The sequence below is a fragment of the Hemitrygon akajei genome, chromosome 7 (genome assembly GCF_048418815.1).
Source record: "Hemitrygon akajei chromosome 7, sHemAka1.3, whole genome shotgun sequence".
Classification (NCBI taxonomy): domain Eukaryota; kingdom Metazoa; phylum Chordata; class Chondrichthyes; order Myliobatiformes; family Dasyatidae; genus Hemitrygon; species Hemitrygon akajei.
In genome coordinates this window covers 59,517,325-59,539,203 of record NC_133130.1, presented here as the reverse complement: position 1 = coordinate 59,539,203, position 21,879 = coordinate 59,517,325, and the positions used below count along the sequence as shown (strand labels likewise).

The 21,879-nt window shown below is 38.8% G+C and overlaps 1 protein-coding gene across 6 annotated transcripts in view; it reads left to right on the top strand.

The window, feature by feature from the left end:
* Positions 1-21,879, top strand: part of asb3 (ankyrin repeat and SOCS box containing 3) — an 89,798-nt gene that overhangs the window by 20,227 nt on the left and 47,692 nt on the right. For all 6 annotated transcript variants that reach the window (XM_073050954.1, XM_073050956.1, XM_073050955.1 and 3 more), the window contains exons 6-7: positions 17,383-17,560; positions 18,343-18,540. In XM_073050954.1, coding sequence (XP_072907055.1) covers positions 17,383-17,560; positions 18,343-18,540 — 376 coding nt within the window. The remainder of the gene's footprint in view (positions 1-17,382; positions 17,561-18,342; positions 18,541-21,879) is intronic.

The window sequence follows — 21,879 nt, the reverse complement described above, 5'->3', positions numbered from 1 at the left end:
TACAAATCTGAAGGAATTATGAGATGCAATTTTCTCTCAGGTCAGGAGATTTGATGCATGGTCTTAAGTAGTTACGGTAATAGTTTTTCTTTTGAGCTACCACACAGTGGCGCTGGTGAGTTGTTTTTCATTAATTTGTCTAGTGCTGAAATATTTTGGAATATTTCACTCATTTTGAATTGCTGCTGACATTTTCAAATAATATTAGGCCAGATCGGGCTGGAACAAACCTGTGTCTTGCTATCTAAAGACCTTTACCACTACAAATTGTATTTTTGGATCATCAGAGGCATTTGGAAACATTAAGAAATTAAATATTAATGTAATACTTAAAACAAATTCAATACATATAAATTAATTAAAATTGATATTAATTTTAAAAAGTAATTAACAAATGTTCACTTTCCATTTTAATATGTTAATGCATCTGCCATTGAGTCATAGAGCAAAGAAACAAATATTTTGATTAACTATGCCCATACTGTACTAATCCAATTTACCTCTGTACTCTTTCAAATGATTGGACTGTGCTTAGTGCTTCTGGCTACTCAGTTTGGTTTCTTACCAAACTGACATCATGGTATATTCTAAAATGAACAGACTCTGTGCCAGTACCTTAGGGTGTAGATAAGATTTACAAGGATCTTTGGATAGGATGGCTTGAGTTATGAGGAGGAAACTGATAGGCTGGGAATGTTTTCCCAGGAGCGAAGGAGCCTGAGGAATGACCTTATATAGGTAAATTTAAAAAAAACGAGGGGCATAAGAAGGGTAGACTGTCATTTCCCCAGGGTCCAGAACCTTAAACTAGAGGTCACAGGTTTTAGGTAAGAGTGAAAAGATTTAAAGGGAATTTGAGGATAGGTGTTCCCATACTAAGGGTGGTGAGTATATGGAATGAATTGCCAGAGGTTGTAGTGGGTTGGGACAGTTTTTGAAACTGTCCTCAGTAGTATACCCCTCTGAAGCCTCTTTTGATCCTGTATGTTGGAGATTCTATAGCAGACAATGATTCAACCAGGAAGAATACTGTCCCTGGTACATCTGTAGAAATTTGCTAGTGCCTTTCGTAACATCCCAAATCGCCTCAAGCTCTTGATGAAGTCTAACTGTGGGTGTGTCTTCTTTCTGATTGCAAAAATAGGTTGGCACCAGGTTAGATCCTCTGAGATGTGGATATATAGGAACTTGAAGCTGCTCACCCTTTACACCCTTTGGCCTGCTGAGTTCCTCCAGCATTTTGTGTGTGTTGCTTGGATTTCCAGCATCTGCAGATTCTCTCTTATTTGAGATTTGATCATACTTTACACTGCTGACCTCTCTTTGATGATCAGTGTGTGTTCTCTGGCTTCTCTTCCTGAAGTTCACATCAATTCCTTGGTCTTACTGACATTGAGAGCAAGGTTGTTGCTGCAACACTACCCAATTAGCCAATCTATCTCACTCCTCTATGCTCGGTGGTGTAATTGTTGGCGTAATCTTTTATGTTTGAGCTGTGTCTAGCCACACGGTCAGGAGTGTAGAGAGTAGAGCCGTGGGCTAAGCACAAATCCTTGAGGTGCGCCTGTGTGGGTCGTCAGAGAGGAGATGTTTTTACTGACCTTGCTCTCCCAATGAGAAAGGTAAGGATCCAGTTTAGAGAGAGGTATGGAGGCCTAGGTTTAGAAGTTTGGAAATTAATACTGAGAGGATGATGGTACTGAACGCTGAGCTGTAATCAATAAATATCATCCTGCCATTCATTTTGATGTTGTCTAGGGCTCGAAAGCAGAGTGGAGAACCAGTGAGTTTGTGTCCAGTATAGACCAGCTGTGGCAGCAGGTGAATTGTAACAATGATCCCCATGTGATACCAATCCCATTAATGGGATAATTCCCAGGAATTCTTTCTGAATGCTAAGTACATGGAACAGTAAAGCAGAGTACAAGCTCTTCAGTCCATGACACTGTGTCAACTCATTAATCTAATCCTTCCCTTCCACATAGCCCTCCATTTTTCTTTAATCCAAGAACCTATATAAAATTCTCATAAATGCCCCTAGTGTATCTGTCTCAACTACCACCCCTGGTTGTGGATTCCACACACCTACCAGTCTGTGTTTTAAAAAAAACTAACTCTGACATTCTCCCTATGTTTTCCTTCAAGCACCTTATAGTAATGATCTCTCGTATTAGCTATTTCTGCCCCGGGAAAACCTCTTTGGATGGCTACTCCAGATATGCCTTTTTTATCTGATACACCTCTATCAAGACAGCTTTCATCCTCCTTCGCTCCAAAGAGAAAAGCCTAACTCCCTCAGTCTACACTCATCAGATATGCTCTCTAATTCAGGCAATGTTCTGATAAATCTCTGAACCTTCTCTAAAGTTTCCACGTACTTTCTATAATGAGGTGACTAGAAATGAATACTAAAAGTATTGTCTAACTAGAGTTTTATAGAGCTCCAACATTACCTTATGGCTCTTGAATTCAGTCCTCCAACTAATGAAGGCCAACACACCGTACGCCTTCCTAACTACCCTATCAACACTCCTGGTAGCTTTAAGCGATTTATGGATGTGGACCCCAAGATTCCTTTGTTCCTCCACATTGTTAAAAATTTTGTTGTTAACACTGTATTCTTATATAAGACAAACAAAACAGTAAGTGTAAAATATACTGTAGAATGATTAATGAAAGAACAAGTCTCAAGTCTTTCTGCTCTTCAGGGATTCATTTATGATGATTGGTCTGGAGAATCTCAGAGTACTTGGTACTGATCACAGTTCCTGTCCAAGGAGAAGTCTAAATGAGTTTGTTCACTACTCACACTTATAGAATCAAGAAAATCTGTGTTTGTTACAAATCAAGTTCAAGTTTGAGTTTAATTGTCATTCAACCATCCACATGGATACAGCCAAATGAAACAGCGATCCTCTGGAGCCAAGTTTCAAAACATTTAGCCAACAGTCACACACAATACACAGCACATATAGCACATATAATTATGATAGCAGTAAAACATAGTTACAAAATATAATATTAAAAAATAATAAGCCAAAGTCCCTGAGTGTCACGGTGCATGGACATTGTCCTCAAGCCATGTTTCTGCAAGAATAGCCTGCGTCAGTTTCCCACTGAGCAAACACTGGAAGGCAGCTCCGAAGGGATGGGTCAGTCTCTATGCCAATGTACAAACGTTTGTAGAAACTAGTGGCACACAGCCACATCTGATGTTTCCTTTATCGGTGGCCACAACTGGCAATTCTGAGGCATGAATGAGGCCCGTTCCACGCCACAACTGAGACCACCTTTGGACTCACCAATGAACCATTGAATTGGACTTGCAGTACTCTGCATTACTAATATCCGACAGGGTCCTACAGTCACAACAAAAATATCCAAGACAGTCACCCTCACCATCTGTTGGATCGCACACTACCAGTGTGAGTGCCTTTTATCCTGGGTAGCTGAAGCAGGCTGCAACACAGTGTGCAACAAGTTCAGTTCCGCAGCTATCCGGCAACTTGCAGTACTTGATGTTTTTGATAAGCAGCGGTGTTCTCCAATTGTCAAAAAAGGCACAATGGATGAACATTTGCACCTTTGGTTGGATGCAGAGAAGCACCTGTGTGCAAGCCATCTTACTGGAGATCCCATCACTATCTAATGTATACGTTCCAGTCAGCTACACTTCCAAAACTAATTATTTTACATTGTCAACTGAACCAGTCTCACTGGTCTTTAGTGATCTTGTCACCTCATGTTCTTTAATGTCTCACATCTGCTTGCTTCAAGGCCTCAAGGACCCTGTGAATCACAACTTTTTTGTTTTACCTATCTTGCTGATTAACATACCTGTGAAGATAGTGGACTGACAACTCCATTTGAGTAATCTACTTTTAACCCTCTCATTACAAACGTGCACAGCCTTAAATATATATTGCACTTCAAGCTATGGAGGAAATCATAATTTGTGGCTAACCTAGCTATTATGCATACAGTAAGATTACTGAGTCCCATGCTTATACAATTGGTCTACACATTGGGCACCAGAATTTAGCAGAGATTGATAAGGTAGATAATATCTTAACAAAAAATTGTTTGATGGCAATAAATTCAATGTAGGCAGAGAAAGAATGCTAATAAGTGCTTTGGCATTTAAACAGCACATAAAATGTTTGTCTTGTGTACCACAGAGGAACAGTAGTTTTCACTTCACTCGAGGCAGGTGGTATTTGTCTTGATTATAGTCCCTATTATAACATCCTGTAAAAGAAAAGTTGGATTGTTCAGATGAATTTAAATATTGTTTTAAATTTAGAGCTTTTTTAAACATCTGATCTTTTAATTCTGAAATGTTGCTAGAAGCTTTTAAAAAACAGTAACACCAATCAGAGTCATAAATTGAAACACAGAAATCCACAGCATTATCTTTTAAATTATGCACAGATTGCACTTTCACAAACATCTGTATCATCTAGAGCCAATGCCTGTAAAATGCTTTGGATTGTTTCCTTCATTATTAACCTATTTGCACTTGGTAAGTAAATTGGCAAAGATTTTGTATGTTAATGAATTATATTTGTACAGACATTCCTGAAACACAGCTGTTTTCACTGCAGAGCCTGCTAAAAAATGTAATACAAAATTTAAATGCTAAGAGTGCTGGAGAATTGAAAACAGAAAATGATGGGGAAAAAATTAGCAGGGTAGGCAGCATATATTGCGAGAGAAACTGGCTAATGATCTGAAACATTAGCAAGTATAAAGGTAATAATTTATACAATATTTGTTTACAGCATCAATTTATTATGCATCCCTAATGGCTCTTAAAAAGATGGTGATGAGCTATGTTCGTTCTCTGCTATAGAGAAGGAGCTTCCAGAGTCAGGAACCTACCAAATTTAGCCCAGTAACAAAGAAAGAGAAGTGACTTCCACATTGCCAGATCAAAATATTCAAAGAAAATTTATTATCAAAGAATGTATAAATCATACACCTCTTTCAATCTTTTTATTAATATTGATAACATGAACAAAATACAATTGATATATTAATAAAGGGATTACAAACATACAAATTCCCATTGCACATGAAAGAATACATAAGCAATGATTACAGTATAAATGAGTTTTCCCAAAACATGAACCATACAGTATATGTATGAACAAGGTAAATCTAGGTATTTCATAATATATGATACAAAAAAAAGAAAAAAGAGAAAGTTTGCAAAATTAGCTAACCTACTAATCTAATAGCTAATAAAGAAGAAAAAAGAAGCAAAAAAGAAAAAAAAAGAAAAACTAGAAAAAGAAAAAAAAGGGCTGTTTATAATATCTCACAAAAATACATAATCATCAGTGTCATCAACTCCGATCCTCTCAACATAAATAAGATTAAAGCTGGCAAATCAAATAAGCTTGGAACAGGGTCATATTACATTATATGAAAATATTGAATAAATGGTCTCCATATCTTTTCAAATTTAATAGAAGTATCGAATACACCACTTCTAATTTTTTCTAAATTTAAACATAACATAGTTTGAGACAACCAATGAAATACAGTGGGAGGATTAATTTCCTTCCAATTCAACAAAATAGATCTTCTAGCCATCAGAGTGAGAAATGCAATCATTCGACAGGCGGAAGAAGATAAATGAAGTGAGTCCATCATTGGTAAACCAAAAATTGCGGTAATAGGATGGGGGTTGTAAATCGATGTTCAATACTGCAGAGATAATATCAAAAATATCTTTCCAATATTTTTTCAAAAGCGGACATGACCAAAGCATATGAGTTAAAGACGCGGTTTCAAACTGACATCTATCACAAATAGGATTTATAGAAGAATAAAACTGAGCTAATTTATCCTTGGACATATGGGCCCTATGTACGACCTTAAATTGTATTAATGAATGTTTGGCACATATAGATGATGTATTAACTAATTGAAGAATTCTATCCCAATTCTCAATAGGAATAATAAGATTAAGCTCTCTTTCCCAATCATTTTTTGTCTTATAAAGGGGCTCCGAACGTATCTTCATAATTATCTTATAAAGTTTTGAAATAAGCCCTTTTTGAAAAGGGTTTAATTCAAACAAACTCTCCAAAATATCTGAAGACACAAAATTTGGAAACGTAGGAAGTACCGTACTTAAAAAATGCCTAATCTGTAAATATCTAAAAAAATGAAATCTAGGCAAATTATATTTATTAGATAATTGCTCAAAAGACATAAAACAATTGTCCAAAAATAAATCAGAAAATCTTAGTAATCCCTTAGTTTTCCAAGCCGTAAAAGCTTGGTCTATAATTGAAGGGTGGAAAAAGCAATTAGATACAATAGGCATATTTAAAACGAATTGAGTCAACCCGAAAAATTTCCGAAATTGAAACTATATACGTAAAGTATGTTTAACTATCGGGTTGTCAATTCGTTTCGGCAATTTAGAAAGAGCAAAAGGGAGAGAAGTCCCTAAAATAGAACCCAGAGCATAACCTGGTACCGATTTAATTTCCAAACTCACCCAATGAGGGCCAAAAGATCCATCCCAGTCTTTCAACCAACATAACAAATATCTAATATTAACTGCCCAATAATAAAATCTGAAATTAGGTAATGCCAACTCACCTTCCTTCTTTGTCTTCTGTAAGTATATTTTACCTAACCTGGGATTTTTATTCTGCCATATATATGAGGAAATTTTTGAATCAACATTAGTAAAAAAAATTTCGGAATAAAAGTTGGTACCGCTTGAAAAATATATAAAAACTTAGGTAAAATAACCATCTTAATAGCATTAATCCTACCTATCAGAGGTAGATAATGGTGACCACTTAGTAAACAAGCATTTAATCTGATCAATTAAGGGTAAAAAATTAAACCTAAATAATTCTTTATGGTTTTTTGTGATTTTAATCCCTAAGTAAATAAAAGAGTCATTAACTAATTTAAAAGGTAAGTTTCCATAAATTGGGACCTGTCTATTCAAAGGAAACAATTCACTCTTATTAAGATTTAACTTATACCCAGAAAACTCACTAAATTGAGCCAACAATGATAGAACTGCTGGAATAGATTTCTCAGGGTTAGAAATGAATAATAATAAATCATCTGCATACAAAGATAACTTATGAATATCTGTCCCACGATTAATACCCGAAATATCCTGTGATTCTCTGATGGCAATTACCAAAGGTTCTAAAGCAATGTTAAATAGTAATGGGCTAAGAGGACAGCCTTGTCTAGTGCCCCGAAATAAACGAAAAAAGGGAGATCTTTGATTATTAGTAAACACCGAGGCTACTGGAGTGTGATAAATCAGTTTAATCCAGGAAATGAATGTCGGACTAAAATTAAACTTCCCCAACACATAAAATAAGTAAGGCCATTCAACTCTATCAAATGCTTTCTCCGCATCTAATGAAATAACACATTCTGAAGTGCTATGTGAAGGAGTATAAACAATATTCAGTAATCTCCTAACATTGAAAAAAGAATAGCGATTTTTAATAAAACTGGTTTGATCTTTCGAAATAATTTGGGGTAATACCTTCTCCAGCTTGGATGCCAGTAACTTGGAAAAGATCTTGGAGTCTACATTCAATAAAGATATTGGTCTATAGGATGCACAGTCAGCAGGATCTTTATCTTTCTTCAGTATTAAAGAAATGGAAGTTCTATAAAAAGATTGTGGCAAATTCCCCAATCTAATTGCTTCTTCAAAAACCCTGCATAACCAAGGAGAAAGAGTAGCGGAAAAACATTTTAAAAATTCTACTGTGTACCCGTCTGGACCTGGTGCTTTCCCAGAATTCATTGAGGAAATGACCCCTTTAATTTCTGTATCCGTAATAGGAGTATCTAATATTGAAAGATCATCGGATGATAATTTTGGAAAATTCGATTTCCCAAGAAAATCACACATGGTATTATGATCCTGAGGGAATTCAGATTGATACAGGGAGGTATAAAAGTCTTGAAATGACTTATTTATCTCATCATGGTTAACTGTCAAATCCCCATTCTGCTGATGAATCTTAGTGATTTGACGTTTAACCAAAACATTCTTCAACTGACTAGCTAACAGTTTACCCGATTTATCACTATGTATATAAAAATCAGATCTGGTTTTCATTAATTGATTTTCAATCGGAGATGCAAGTAATAAACTATGTTCCGTTTGAAGTTCAACCCTTTGTTTGTAAAGCTCCTTACTAGGAGTGATCGAATATTTCTTGTCAATCTCTTTAATTTTATCAACCAATAAAAGAGTTTCCTTCTTAATGCGTTTTCTCAGACCAACAGAGTAAGAGATAATCTGTCCACGTATATACGCTTTAAAAGTGTCCCAAAGTGTTCCACAAGAAATATCATCCGTGGAATTAGTTGAGAAGAAGAAATTGATCTGTTCCTTCATAAATTTAATAAAGTCCGGATCTTGCAGTAAGGTAGAGTCAAATCGCCATTGTCTAACATTAGAAGCTGTATCCGTAAATTTAATAGAAAGTTTTAATGGAGCATGGTCAGAGATAGCTATAATATCATAATTACAACCAATTACCGATGGAATAAAATAAGAGTCAATAAAAAAATAATCAATTCTCGAATAAGAATGATAAACATGTGAGAAAAAAGAAAACTCTTTGTCGTTAGGATGCCGAAATCTCCAAATATCAAAAACTCCATTATCAGTCAAAAAGGAGTTAATACAAGTGGCCGACTTATTGGGTAAAGTCTGAATAGATATAGATTTGTCCATCAAAGGATTTAAACAACAATTAAAGTCACCACCCATTATTAACTTATATTCATGTAGATTAGGTAAAGAAGTAAATAAGGACTTAAAAAATCAGGACAATCCACATTTGGAGCATAAACGTTCACCATAGCAACCTTTTTATTACAAAGTAGACCCGTAATTAACAAAAATCTACCATTCGGATCCGAAAGGATATCGTGTTGAACAAATGCAATAGAGGAGTCAATAAAAATTGAAACTCCCTTTTCTTTAGCATTCGAATTCGAATGATACTGTTGATCCCGCCAAGACCTAAAAAAGCGATATTTGTCCTCCTTCCTCACATGAGTTTCTTGTATAAAAATTATATGAGCATTAAGTCTTTGGAATACTTTGAAAATCTTCTTTCGTTTAATCGGATGGTTTAAACCATTAGTATTCCAAGACACAAAATTAATGGTCTGAGCCATGCTTCTAAAATCAACCCTTTGGTTTAAAAAGGGTTAACCAAATTATAAACTCATGCACCCGGAAGAGGAACAAAAATAAAGAGCGGACCCGGAAGTGACGACATCGTAGACCTATTTGAAGTTCAAAAAACAGCCCAAATGAAAAAACTAAACCTGGCGTCCACATCTGCGCCAGGTGTGTCGAACTGCAGCTCCTGAGGGACCGAGTTAGGGAACTGGAACTGCAGCTCGATGACCTTCGCCTGGTCAGGGAGAGTGAGGAGGTGATAGAGAGGAGTTACAGGCAGGTGGTCACTCCGGGGCCACGGGAGGCAGATAGGTGGGTCACGGTCAGGAAGGGGAAGGGGCAGGTACTAGAGAGTACCCCAGTGGCTGTACCCCTTGACAATAAGTACTCATGTTTGAGTACTGTTGGGGGGGACAGCCTACCTGGAGGAAGTGACAGTGGCCGGGCCTCCGGCACAGAGGACGGCCCTGTAGTTCAGAAGGGTAGGGATAGAAGAAAGAGGACCATAGTAATAGGGGACTCGATAGTCGGGGGTTCAGACAGGCGGTTCTGTGGAGGTGATCGGGAGTCCCGGATGGTAGTTTGCCTCCCTGGTGCCAGGGTCCGGGACGTTTCTGATCGCGTCCAAGATATCCTGAAGTGGGAGGGTGAGGAGCCAGAGGTTGTGGTACATGTAGGTACCAATGACATAGGTAGGAAAGGGGAAGAGGTCCTGAAACGAGAGTATAGGGAGTTAGGAAGGCAGTTAAGAAGAAGGACCGCAAAGGTAGTAATTTCGGGATTACTGCTTGTGCCACGCGACAGTGAGAGTAGGAATGGAATTAGGTGGAGGATGAATGCGTGGTTGAGGGATTGGAGCAGGGGGCAGGGATTCAAGTTTCTGGATCATTGGGACCTCTTCTGGGGCAGGCGTGACCTGTTCAAGAAGGACGGGTTACACTTGAATCCTGGGGGGACCAATATCCTAGCGGGGAGGTTTGCTAGGGCTACAGGGCAGACTTTAAACTAGTAAGATGGGGGGGGGGGGCGGAAATCAATTTGAGGAAACTATGAGAGAGGAGGTTAGTTCACCAGTAGAGCAAGTAAGTAGACAGTGTGTGAGGGAGGAAAGGCAGGTGATGGAGAAGGGATGCGCTCAGCCCGAAGTTGTAGGGGAGAAGAAAGAAAAGGATAATAAATTTGAATGCATTGCTAGGGATGAAAAGAGAGGAGGAGGTGGAGAGTATCTTAAATGTATCTATTTTAATGCTAGGAGCATTGTAAGAAAGGTGGATGAGCTTAAAGTGTGGATTGATACCTGGAATTATGATGTTGTAGCTATTAGTGAAACATGGTTGCAGGAAGGGTGTGATTGGCAACTAAATATTCCTGGATTTAGTTGCTTCAGGTGTGATAGAGTAGGAGGGGCCAGAGGAGGAGGTGTTGCATTGCTTGTCCGAGAAAATCTTATGGCGGTGCTTTGGAAGGATAGATTACAGAGCTCCTCTAGGGAGGCTATTTGGGTGGAACTGAGGAATGGGAAAGGTGTAGTAACACTGATAGGAGTGTATTATAGGCCACCTAATGGCGAGCGTGAGTTGGAAGAGCAAATGTGTAAGGAGATAGCAGATATTTGTAGTAAACACAAGGTGGTGATTGTGGGAGATTTTAATTTTCCACACATAGATTGGGAAGCTCATTCTGTAAAAGGGCTGGATGGTTTAGAGTTTGTGAAATGTGTGCAGGATAGTTTTTTGCAACAATACATAGAAGTACCGACTAGAGATGGGGCAGTGTTGGATCTCCTGTTAGGGAATGCGATAGGTCAGCTGACAGATGTATGTGTTGGGGAGCACTTCGGGTCCAGTGATCACAATAGCATTAGCTTCAATATAATTATGGAGAAGGACAGGACTGGACCTAGAGTTGAGATTTTTGATTGGAGAAAGGCTAACTTTGAGGAGATGCGCAGGGATTTAGAGAGAGTGGATTGGGTCAAGTTGTTTTATGGGAAGGATGTAATAGAGAAATGGAGGTCATCTAAGGGTGAAATTATGAGGGTACAGAATCTTTATGTTCCTGTTCGGTTGAAAGGAAAGGTTAAAGGTTTGAAAGCGCCATGGTTTTCAAGGGATATTAGAAACTTGGTTCGAAAAAAGAGGGATGTCTACAATAGATATAGGCAGCATGGAGTAAAGGAATTGCTCGAGGAATATAAAGAATGTAAAAGGAAACTTAAGAAAGAGATTAGAAAAGCTAAAAGAAGTTACGAGTTTGGTTTGGCAAATAAGGTGGAAGTAAATCCGAAAGACTTCTACAGTTATATTAAAAGCAAGAGGATAGTGAGGGATAAAATTGGTCCCTTAGAGAATCAGGGTGGTCAGCTATGTGTGGAGCCGAGGGAGATGGGAGAGATTTTGAACGATTTCTTCTCTTCGGTATTCACTAAGGAGAAGGATATTGAATGGTGTAAAGTGTGGGAAACAAGTAAGGAAGTTATGGAACCTATGGCAATTAAAGAGGTGGAAGTACTGGCGCTTTTAAGAAATTTAAAAGTGGATAAATCTCCGGGTCCTGACCGGATATTCCCCAGGACCTTGAGGGAAGTTTGTGTAGAGATAACAGGAGCTCTGACGGAGATCTTTCAGATGTCATTAGAAACGGGGATTGTGCCGGAGGATTGGCGTATTGCTCATGTGGTTCCATTGTTTAAAAAGGGTTCTAGAAGTAAGCCTGGCAATTATAGACCTGTCAGTTTGACATCAGTGGTGGGTAAATTAATGGAAAGTATTCTTAGAGATAGTATTTATACGTAATTATCTGGATAGACAGGATCTGATTAGGAGTAGCCAGCATGGATTTGTGCGTGGAAGGTCATGTTTGACAAACCTTATTGAATTTTTTGAAGTAGTTACGAGGAATGTTGACGAGGGTAAGGCAGTGGATGTAGTCTATATGGACTTCAGCAAGGCCTTTGACAAAGTTCCACATGGAAGGTTAGTTAAGAAGGTTCAGTCGTTAGGTATTAATGCTGGAGTAATAAAATGGATTCAACAGTGGCTAGATGGGAGATGCCAGAGAGTAGTGGTGGATAATTGTTTATCGGGATGGAGGCCGGTGACTAGCGGGGTGCCTCAGGGATCGGTTTTGGGCCCAATGTTGTTTGTAATATACATAAATGATCTGGATGATGGGGTGGTAAATTGGATTAGTAAGTATGCTGATGATACTAAGGTAGGAGGTGTTGTGGATAATGAGGTGGGTTTTCAAAGCTTGCAGGGAGATTTATGCCGGTTAGAAGAATGGGCTGAACATTGGCAGATGGAGTTTAATGCTGAGAAGTGTGAGCTTCTACATTTTGGCAGGAATAATCCAAATAGAACATACAGGGTAAATGGTAGGGCATTGAGGAATGCAGTGGAACAGAGAGATCTAGGAATAACAGTGCATAGTTCCCTGAAGGTGGAGTCTCATGTAGATAGGGTGGTGAAGAAGGCTTTTGGAACGCTGGCCTTTATAAATCAGAGCATTGAGTACAGAAGTTGGGATGTAATGTTAAAATTGTACAAGGCATTGGTAAGGCCAAATTTGGAATATTGTGTACAGTTCTGGTCACCGAATTATAGGAAAGATATCAATAAATTAGAGAGAGTGCAGAGACGATTTACTAGGATGTTACCTGGGTTTCAGCACTTAAGTTACAGAGAAAGGTTGAACAAGTTAGGTCTCTATTCATTGGAGCGTAGAAGGTTGAGGGGGGATTTGATCGAGGTATTTAAAATGTTGAGAGGGATAGATAGAGTTGACGTGAATAGGCTGTTTCCATTGAGAGTAGGGGAGATTCAAACGAGAGGACATGATTTGAGAGTTAGGGGGCAAAAGTTACAGCTTTACTCAGAGAGTGATAGCTGTGTGGAATGAGCTTCCTGTAGAAGTAGTAGAGGCCAGTTCAGTTGTGTCATTTAAGGTAAAATTGGATAGGTATATGGACAGGAAAGGAGTGGAGGGTTATGGGCTGAGTGCAGGTAGGTGGGACTAGGTGAGATTAAGAGTTCGGCACGGACTAGGAGGGCTGGAATGGCCTGTTTCCGTGCTGTGATTGTTATATGGTTATATGGTTATAAAACAAACTGGTAAAAGAAAAATAAAATTAGAAAACAGACCATCCCCCACCCCCACAAGAAAAAGAAAAAAATCCAAAATATGGCTAGAAAAAGGAAAAAATGAGACTAATTCTACCCCCATATCAGCGGAAGACCACTCCGTATATAAAGGATATATATTAAAAAAAAACACCCCGACTTTAAAAATTATGATCAGTATACTAAAACCACACTTCTTAATATACTTAGTTATAAAAAAGAGTATAATCACTAAAAGCTTATAAATCGGGTTATAACCCAAACAAATCAAGAAATATTTAAACTATGATAAGCGATGCATTATAGGAAGAAGACGAGAGAAGAAAAAATAACGCCATCTTAAACAAAACCAAGAATATTTTTCCAAAAAACCACCATCTTAATAAAAAAGAATTCACCTTCGAAGGGTTAAAAATACACCTTCGAAGGAACAAAAATAATAGTCAAAAATATAGTATAATGGTTAAAGTGTATAAAACAGAGCGATTAATATAACGAAAACACACTTTAAGTTAAATATAAAGTATAGGTTAAACCTACACCAATAACCAGAGACTAAATCTGGTTTGAGGAATCGAAAACCATCTTACACGATCAGAAACACTAATTTATTAACGATTAGTGTCTGTAGCAGTAGGGAAGTTCTCCTCCAGATAACTTCTCGCTTCAGATGTAGAAAGGAAAACCTGGCGTGGAACATTCGGCAGAGAGATTCTGAGCTTCGCAGGGTATAAGAGCGCAGGTTTTAGATTTTTCTCATAACATTCAGACATCAGAGGTTTAAAAAGAAGCCTTTTCTTCATAACTTTAGGATTAAAATCTTCCACCAAACGGAAATAGTAATCTTGAAATTTAACCATTCCAACCCGCCGAGCCACACGAATAAGTTGTTCTTTGTCGTGTACATAATGAAACCGGACAATTACAACCGAAGGTTTAGCTGGAACACTCGGTGATCGACGCCAAATTCTATGTGCTCGGTCAAGTAACGGAGGGTTATCTGGGAAAACCGATGGGAACGCATCTTTTAAAAGTTGAGCAAAATATTTCGAAGGGTCGTCTTTTTCTATGCCGTCTGGGAGACCAAGCATACGTAGGTTCTGTCTTCTGGACCGATTCTCAAAGTCGACACTCTTGGCTTTAAGTGTTTCCACCAATTTAGTGGTCGACATTAAATCCTGTTGCAATTTTTCAATTGTCAAATCTCGTTTCCGAGCGTCTTCTTGCAGAGATGCGATAAGAACTTGCTGCTGGTTAATTACTGAATCCGTCTTAACCATATAATCTTGAAAAGCCTTTATATCTTGTTTAAAAAATTTGTTGTAGTTCATCAAATTTTTTATCCAAAACTTCCATAAACAGTTCATAAGTTAATTCAGTGCGTTGCGGATGAGCTTGCTTCTTTCCATTACTGTTCGGATTGCGCCCAGGTTCTCGTCCTTTGGATCTAAGAGCCATTTCTGTTTGCATATCTTCAAAAATTCACAATAAACTCTTAAAGTCCAAAAAAATAGCAAGAATCTTTTGGTGTAGGTAAAAATAAGTTGAATAAGGGTGATCAAAGGTTAAAAAAAGTAAAGGTTATGGAGCGAATCTAAAACAGTACTCACTCCATGAGTGTCTCCCGCTGACTGTCATCATACACCTTGAGATTAGTTCACAAAGCAAGGAAGCTGAAAGAACACAATTACAAAAAAAGTAAAGATCAACTCCCGATGTGCACAGAGAAGGGTAGAGAAAAGCAACTCATGCAAACAATAAAAGTGAGCAACAACAACAGCATTCGGAACCAAATTGAGTCCTTGGATCCAAATCTCTGAGCAGTCTGGAGTAGGCCCAAAGCCTCTGTATTCAGTTCATTGTATTAGTGGATCAAGTGGCTGCAAAGTTTGCAGACATCAAGCACAGCGGCTGAGGGCAGTTTCGCAGCCTTAGCTTTGTGGAGAGAGGAGCCTCCAGTCTACCTGGGCCGGTGTTTAAATTGTCTGAACGGCAGATTGTACCTTGCATTTGGACCCGGGCCATGCTGTGGTGATTCGCTCAGGGCCTATAGCACACCGCCTACAATGCGGGCCTAGATTTCACTGCCATAAAAGCTGTTCTCGATCTCTCCAAATCAACTTCGCACCCAGAGTCATCTAACCTTGCCTGACTCTCAACACCCTGCTCTTCCAGTCTATATGGGCTGTCGTTTAGATTGTCCAAACAGCAAATTGTAGCTTGCATTAGGACCCGGATCTTGCTCTAGCGAATCACTCCGGGACAGGAAACAACAATTCGCTTCAGACCTGGTTCTTGACCACTCCAAATTGACTAGACACTTCAAGCTATGCACCTTCGCATCCGTGCCAAATTGGACGGGCATCAGAACTCCTCTGTCCTGACTTCTCCGCTCCAAATCGTCTGCTCCAACCATCAGGGCGCATCTCATGAATTTACTTTGCCTTCTCTCACCTCTTCATTATTTGCAGAGATAGTTCACCACAATTCACCTCAAAAACTAAGTGTTATTAGTGATGTTTTTCCATCAAAATCCTTTGCTTTCAAACTACCAGTATGCTGTCACAAGTCTTTGATGGCACCATCTTAAACCAGAAATCAGACTGATTTGTGACCTGGAGGTGGAGTATAATGTGGCGACAGTCTAATACTATCAGCATCATTGTCCCATGAAGTAGAAAGAGATGTATGATGCTGTTGACAAAGCCCTAATGAGTTCCTGCTGTGGATTTTAAAGATTGTATATGCAGCTGCCACTCTGATATCGTAGTGGAGGGAGATGTATGAGATGCTAATCAAAAAGGGTGTGTTGTACTTCATGTTCTTGATGCTTGTTGGATTTGCATTCTTTCAATTGTGCCTAATCCAGAACACTTTCTGATCCATGGTGACTCCTGGATTTCGATGCTAGTTGTTACTCAGTAATCGCAATGTTGTTGGCTGTCAAGCAGAGATGATTTCGGAAATGATAAATGTTTGATAGTTGCATGGTACAGAGATGTTTTCTGAATCTTGCTGCACAGATTGTGTCATTGTCTGAGGAACTGGAAGTGGTGGTGTTTCTGTGAACCTTCTCCTAGATAGTAGAGATCGAGGCTTTTGGAGAAGCCTTGGTGCATTGCTATAGTGCATTTTGTAGATGGCACACTCTGCATCCTTGTAAATGACAGTGGTTTATTATTCATTGTGACTCGCACATTGTGTTGCATTACCTTGGTTGCCTTACAGCTTGAAAATTGATGGAACTACACTTGTCTACACAACTTGAGAATCCCATCATCTTTCTACCTTGCTCTATGAAGAAAGAATTTGAGATAATAGGAAGCACATCATTTGCTGTAGAATACTGAACCTCCGCTTTACTCCAATGATTTACAGCATTTGTGTCACTGTTCTAGTTCAATTTCTGGTCTGTGGTAACCATGCAGGAGCTTGATGGGTCTGGGCCTGCAAATGGTAACAACATTAAATATCAAGGAGAAATGTTTAGATTCTCCAATTAAAGATGGTTGGCAGTTGTAATTTATCAGCCCAGTCCTGAGCGTTGACCACCCATGCTGTGTGCGTGCATGAACTGTTTTGAGATATGAGGCGCAGCTAAAACTGAACTCTGTAGTCATTGGTGAAGTTCTCCACTTCTGACATGATAGAGGAAAAGATCATTGGAGCATCTAAAGGTAATTTGCCTTACGGCATTGACCAAAGCGACTTTTGCAGCAAAGTTTTGGGGCTGAGAGGATTGAACTCCAGTTACCATAGTATCTCAATTTGTGCTGGCATGACTTCATTCATTAGGGCGATTTTCCCCTGATTGCCTGACGTATATGCATATGAATTGATTTGACTTATATAGAACACTTGCATATGCTCCTTTTACTAAAATGCTTTCAGTTCATTTACTGCCGAAAAATTATGAAATTATAATGAAAAGCTAGTGAAGTATTTTAGTAAGTAAGTAATTAGTTGCACTTCAGTATTTTGACTGCATACACAGTGCCATGAAGAACTATGAACTGAACTTTGAATAAAATAACCTTCTTAAAATTAATTTTGCAGGTGGTAATGTTAATTGCCAGACTTATGATAAGGCCACACCATTGTTCATAGCTGCTCAGGAAGGCCATGTGGAATGTGTTGAATTGCTGCTGTCACATGGGGCTGATGCAAACCTTTATTGCAATGAAGATAATTGGCAGTTACCTATTCATGCTGCTGCCCAGATGGGTAAAGTCAAGTAAGTGCACACAGTCTAATTGAGCTATTAAAATACATATTTTAAACATTTTCCATACATTAAATATATTTTAAAGCATGACATCCAAGTGATACATATTGCAATCCAAGGAACTGAAAATAAGAAGCTGGAATTTGAATTGCTACAATGGCTCTTATTCTCTTTTTTTCTTATATTTAAGTATATTTTTAAAAGTTCCAGAAAGTACTTCCAATTTTATCTCAAGCATGTCTAGAGATTCCACAGTACCCATTTACTTTGTATACTTTCTACTCTGTGAAAAATGCATTTTCAAATTTTTGCTGCCAAATTAAAATTTTGCTTTGGAGCAATTAATCCTTTCCAATTTAAGTGTAAGTACATTGTGTGTATATCAACTGCTAAAAGTTATAAAGTTCTTGTAATTTGCAAGCCCTTGTAGAGGGTTAGATTTTGTTTTGTTTTTCAGGGTGACATTTGCAGTGTTGTACTTAAAATCTCATTGATATTCATTGCAGCTGTTGATATACTTAGTAAGGATAAAGTCCAGCCTCAAATGGTTTTAAAATAACGTGTTCTGAAGTCAGTTTCCACTGTTTTCAGACAGTTAGTTCATTAAAATTTTTCTCTAATTTGTGGTATTTCAATTTTATTCAAATATATTGATGTGCTTTGTGTTAGTTACTTTATTATTGAGTCCTGTATTATTAACAATTCAGAAAGCAGGAGCAGTTTATTTTTCTTTTGTTCCTGCTGTGTGTGAATGTAATGTTCATTTAACAATGTGCTTTCATGTCTAACAGTGTGCTGGAATTTCTAATACCGATCACTGACCGAATATGTGATAAAGGGGCAAGTAAAGTGAGCCCTGTCTATTCAGCAGTGTATGGAGGACACCAAGAATGCTTGAAGATGCTGCTGCAAGTGGGCTACAGTCCTGATGCTCAAGAGTGTCCATTGTATGACTGCCTGTCACCCTTGTGCATGGCTTTCTCTCAGAGGTAACCCATTCAATGTTTGCTTCTGATCACTATTTCTACATAATTTGAAAAGATCCAGACTACTTTTATTATTTTTGTAACCAAATCCACAGATGCTGTAAGCAAATCTATAAAGGGGAATAAATGCCAGGACAGGGGTTCCCAACCTGGAGTTCATGGACCCTTTGCTTAATGGTACCCCTGGCATAAGAAAGGTTGGAAATCCCTGCAATAGATTGTAAATGGCAGGGAATAAATGTTATTACACTTGCCTATGTAAACTTGCAGCAGTTTGTATTGGACAAATTGTTATTAGGAAACTACTTTACCATGGAACTGATACCGGTGTAGACAGAGGCAACCATACAAAGGATCTGGAGGAACTCATTGGGTCAGGTTGCATCTATGGAGTGAAATCAAACATCAACGTTTTGTTGTAGTTGCAGTCAATGCTATTTGTTGCATTTCTTCTGGTAAAAGCACATGTATGGTTCTGTTGGCCCAGCAACGATGATGAAACAGAGATGCATTTCAAAACTGGTGATATATGAAATAGTGAGGAATTTTCAGGTAATGGGCGTCCAATCAACCTTTGTAGTGAATCTTATTGGCTCTAGCTAAATGCAAATTACTGCCCACTCCTTGCACTCAAACTTCACAGATTTGGATGTCGATGGACGAGGGATTCTATAGACACCAGACCCAGCGACAATAGCCTACTCTAGGTGGCTCAGCCGAAGAAGTGACATATGTAGGTGATGTGAGATGAAGTAGGAACGTGGCAAGAGAGCCTGGGCACTAGCTTGGCTGAGAGCTAACCCAACCAGACCAGTGGTACCAATACTTTTATTGGTCAATATCCGTTTGCTAGAAAATAAAATGGACTCACTGAGACTGAGAACACACAAAAAGAGATGAGAAACCCAAAGTTCAAAGCACATTTATTATCGAAGTATGAATATACAACCTTACAGGCAGCCACAGGACAAAGAAACCCAACTGACCCCATTAAAAAAAGACGGTCAAACACCCAATGTGCAGAAAAGCAAACAAATCGTGCAAACAATATAAGTAAGTGTTACGGATTCAAGCAACAATAAATATATGAGTTAGGCAGGGGTTTTTATAACAAATAACATGTTTATTGAACACTGAAAACAAACCCCCCAAAGGTAAACAAATCTCTAACGTAACCGGAAATCAGCTGCTGTGCGGCAGCTTAAACAGTTCTTAAAGCAATGAAGCTTAAACAGTTCTTAAAAGTAGTATTGCCAAAAGTTCAAAATGCTCATGGTCCATTTAAGGGAGAGACTTTTTAAGACGATTTAAATTCTCTTTCATGTCGTGTTGTTTGGGTTCCCAAATCGAACTTTTCCCACCAAGAATTTACGAAACGATACGGCTTAAAGGCACTGACCTTTCCTTTACAACACTGTTCCCAATCCTTTCTATATTTCACAGGGATTAACACGAGAACAGTCAACGAATTCCTTCCGAATAAGGATTAAACAAGGTCGAACCTGTTTCACTGTCGAAATCGATTCTCCTCGATCTTTTATCTCCCGAACTCCGATCTTCACTCTCCACTGAATCTCAACTAGCAGTGTTATAAAGAAACTGCTGGCAATGACCTTTTAAACTTTAGGCATTAAATAAAACTTCATCTTTCAACTAAACTGCGTCATAACATTAAATCACGCAGTGGCATGAAGTCAACATGGCAAATCCAGCCACGAACTGCCCCTCCTCACAGGGAGGGGTCCTCCTTTTATACCCTGTAAAAAAACCTGTCACATGACCTCTACTGGCGGGAAAATGATGTCACTCCACCATCACAAGACCATTACCTCAAGTCCAGTATAGCTTCAACCCCTGTCACGTGTACGTAACATAAGCAAATAGCATTCAGAACTGAAGTTCACGAAAGTGAGCCTCGAAGCCAGTCATCACTACAGCTGGTCCAGGAGCCCGTTAGTTGCAGGCCACAACCTCAGTTCAGCGCAAAAACAAGTAAAACTCGCAGGCAGTGAGCTGAACACTGGCCCACTCCTCTCCTCTGGCCTGACACCCTGACTTTTTCCAATCTGGCCTGGCGCTTAAATCGGCAGTGGATGAAAAGTTTAATGTTGGGATTGAAATTAGTTAAGCAAAGGACAAGGGGGATGGAGCTGAAACCACTGCTTATTCAGTATTATTGGAGAATAAAGTTGCAACGTTTACTGTGTGGCCAGAACTATGTGGCCAGCCTTGTGTTTGCTATTTGCTATGTATCCAATTTATTGGCCAGAATGTAATCTCTGTATTGTCTCTGTACTATTGAACGCATCAGTGCCTTAAGAACGTAGCTAACAGTGAAAGTAAGCATGTAGAGATAACGGTGGTAGACAGGGCCGTGGGGCGATGTGATGGTATGAAAACCAGTCAAAGCCGGGAAGGGGGACGTGTGTTCCAAGGAGTAGACTAGACAGGATCGTGCGATGGTATGAAAACCAGTCAAGGCACTAGAACAAGTATATGCTAATATAACTGAGATAAGAAAGTACTATAAAGAATACTGTGTACTAGGCTTGGCGGGCAATTAGTGACACATTCATTAATTGTCTCGGCTTTTGTTTGCAAATAAAGGCTTAAATTTCTTGAAGAATCTTCTGCGTCTCCTGGTTATTTCAAGAAACTACGACAAAAGTATCAGAAGGAATAGTGAAAAGTAAGGTGGTTGTGCTGACATATGCAAGCTACTAAAACTACTCACGGGCAGGTAATTAACTAATTGAAGGGGGTGGTGGTGGAAAGTAACTTCTTGACAACAAACTTAATCCAAAGACTCATTAATGTGTAACACTCTTGCATATTAATTGAGGCTTCCAGTTTGGAGAGCAAACTCTAATTATTACATCTTCCCCAAAATGATGATGCACACAATATGCAAAAATGATTGTCAATCTGACCACTTCTTTTTGCTTATGTCCACTGTGATTTTTAAATTAATGAGTTTGATGTCCTGAAGAAACACTGGACTCAAACATAACTTTGCATATACTGACTTCTCACACCCCACTCCTAGCTACACTTCCTTCCCCTGGTGCTGTGGCTCTCCTTGTTGTGGAGAGCGTGAGCTTTCATGTTGCAGTCCTTTGGCAGTTCTCTCTTGAACTGCGGGCTTGAGACGTACCTCCCTTTGCCAATGTTACAGGTGCAAATTACCTCTCTTGAAACTGTTTAACAGCTACTGTATCAACAAATTTCTGATCTCCTGCTTCCATGGTAATGCTGCTTACAGTAGGACCTTTTATAAATGAATCAGTAAGGTCTACTGAAGAAAACCGTGTAGCTGGAACTTGCATTTCTCCCTGTCTGTTT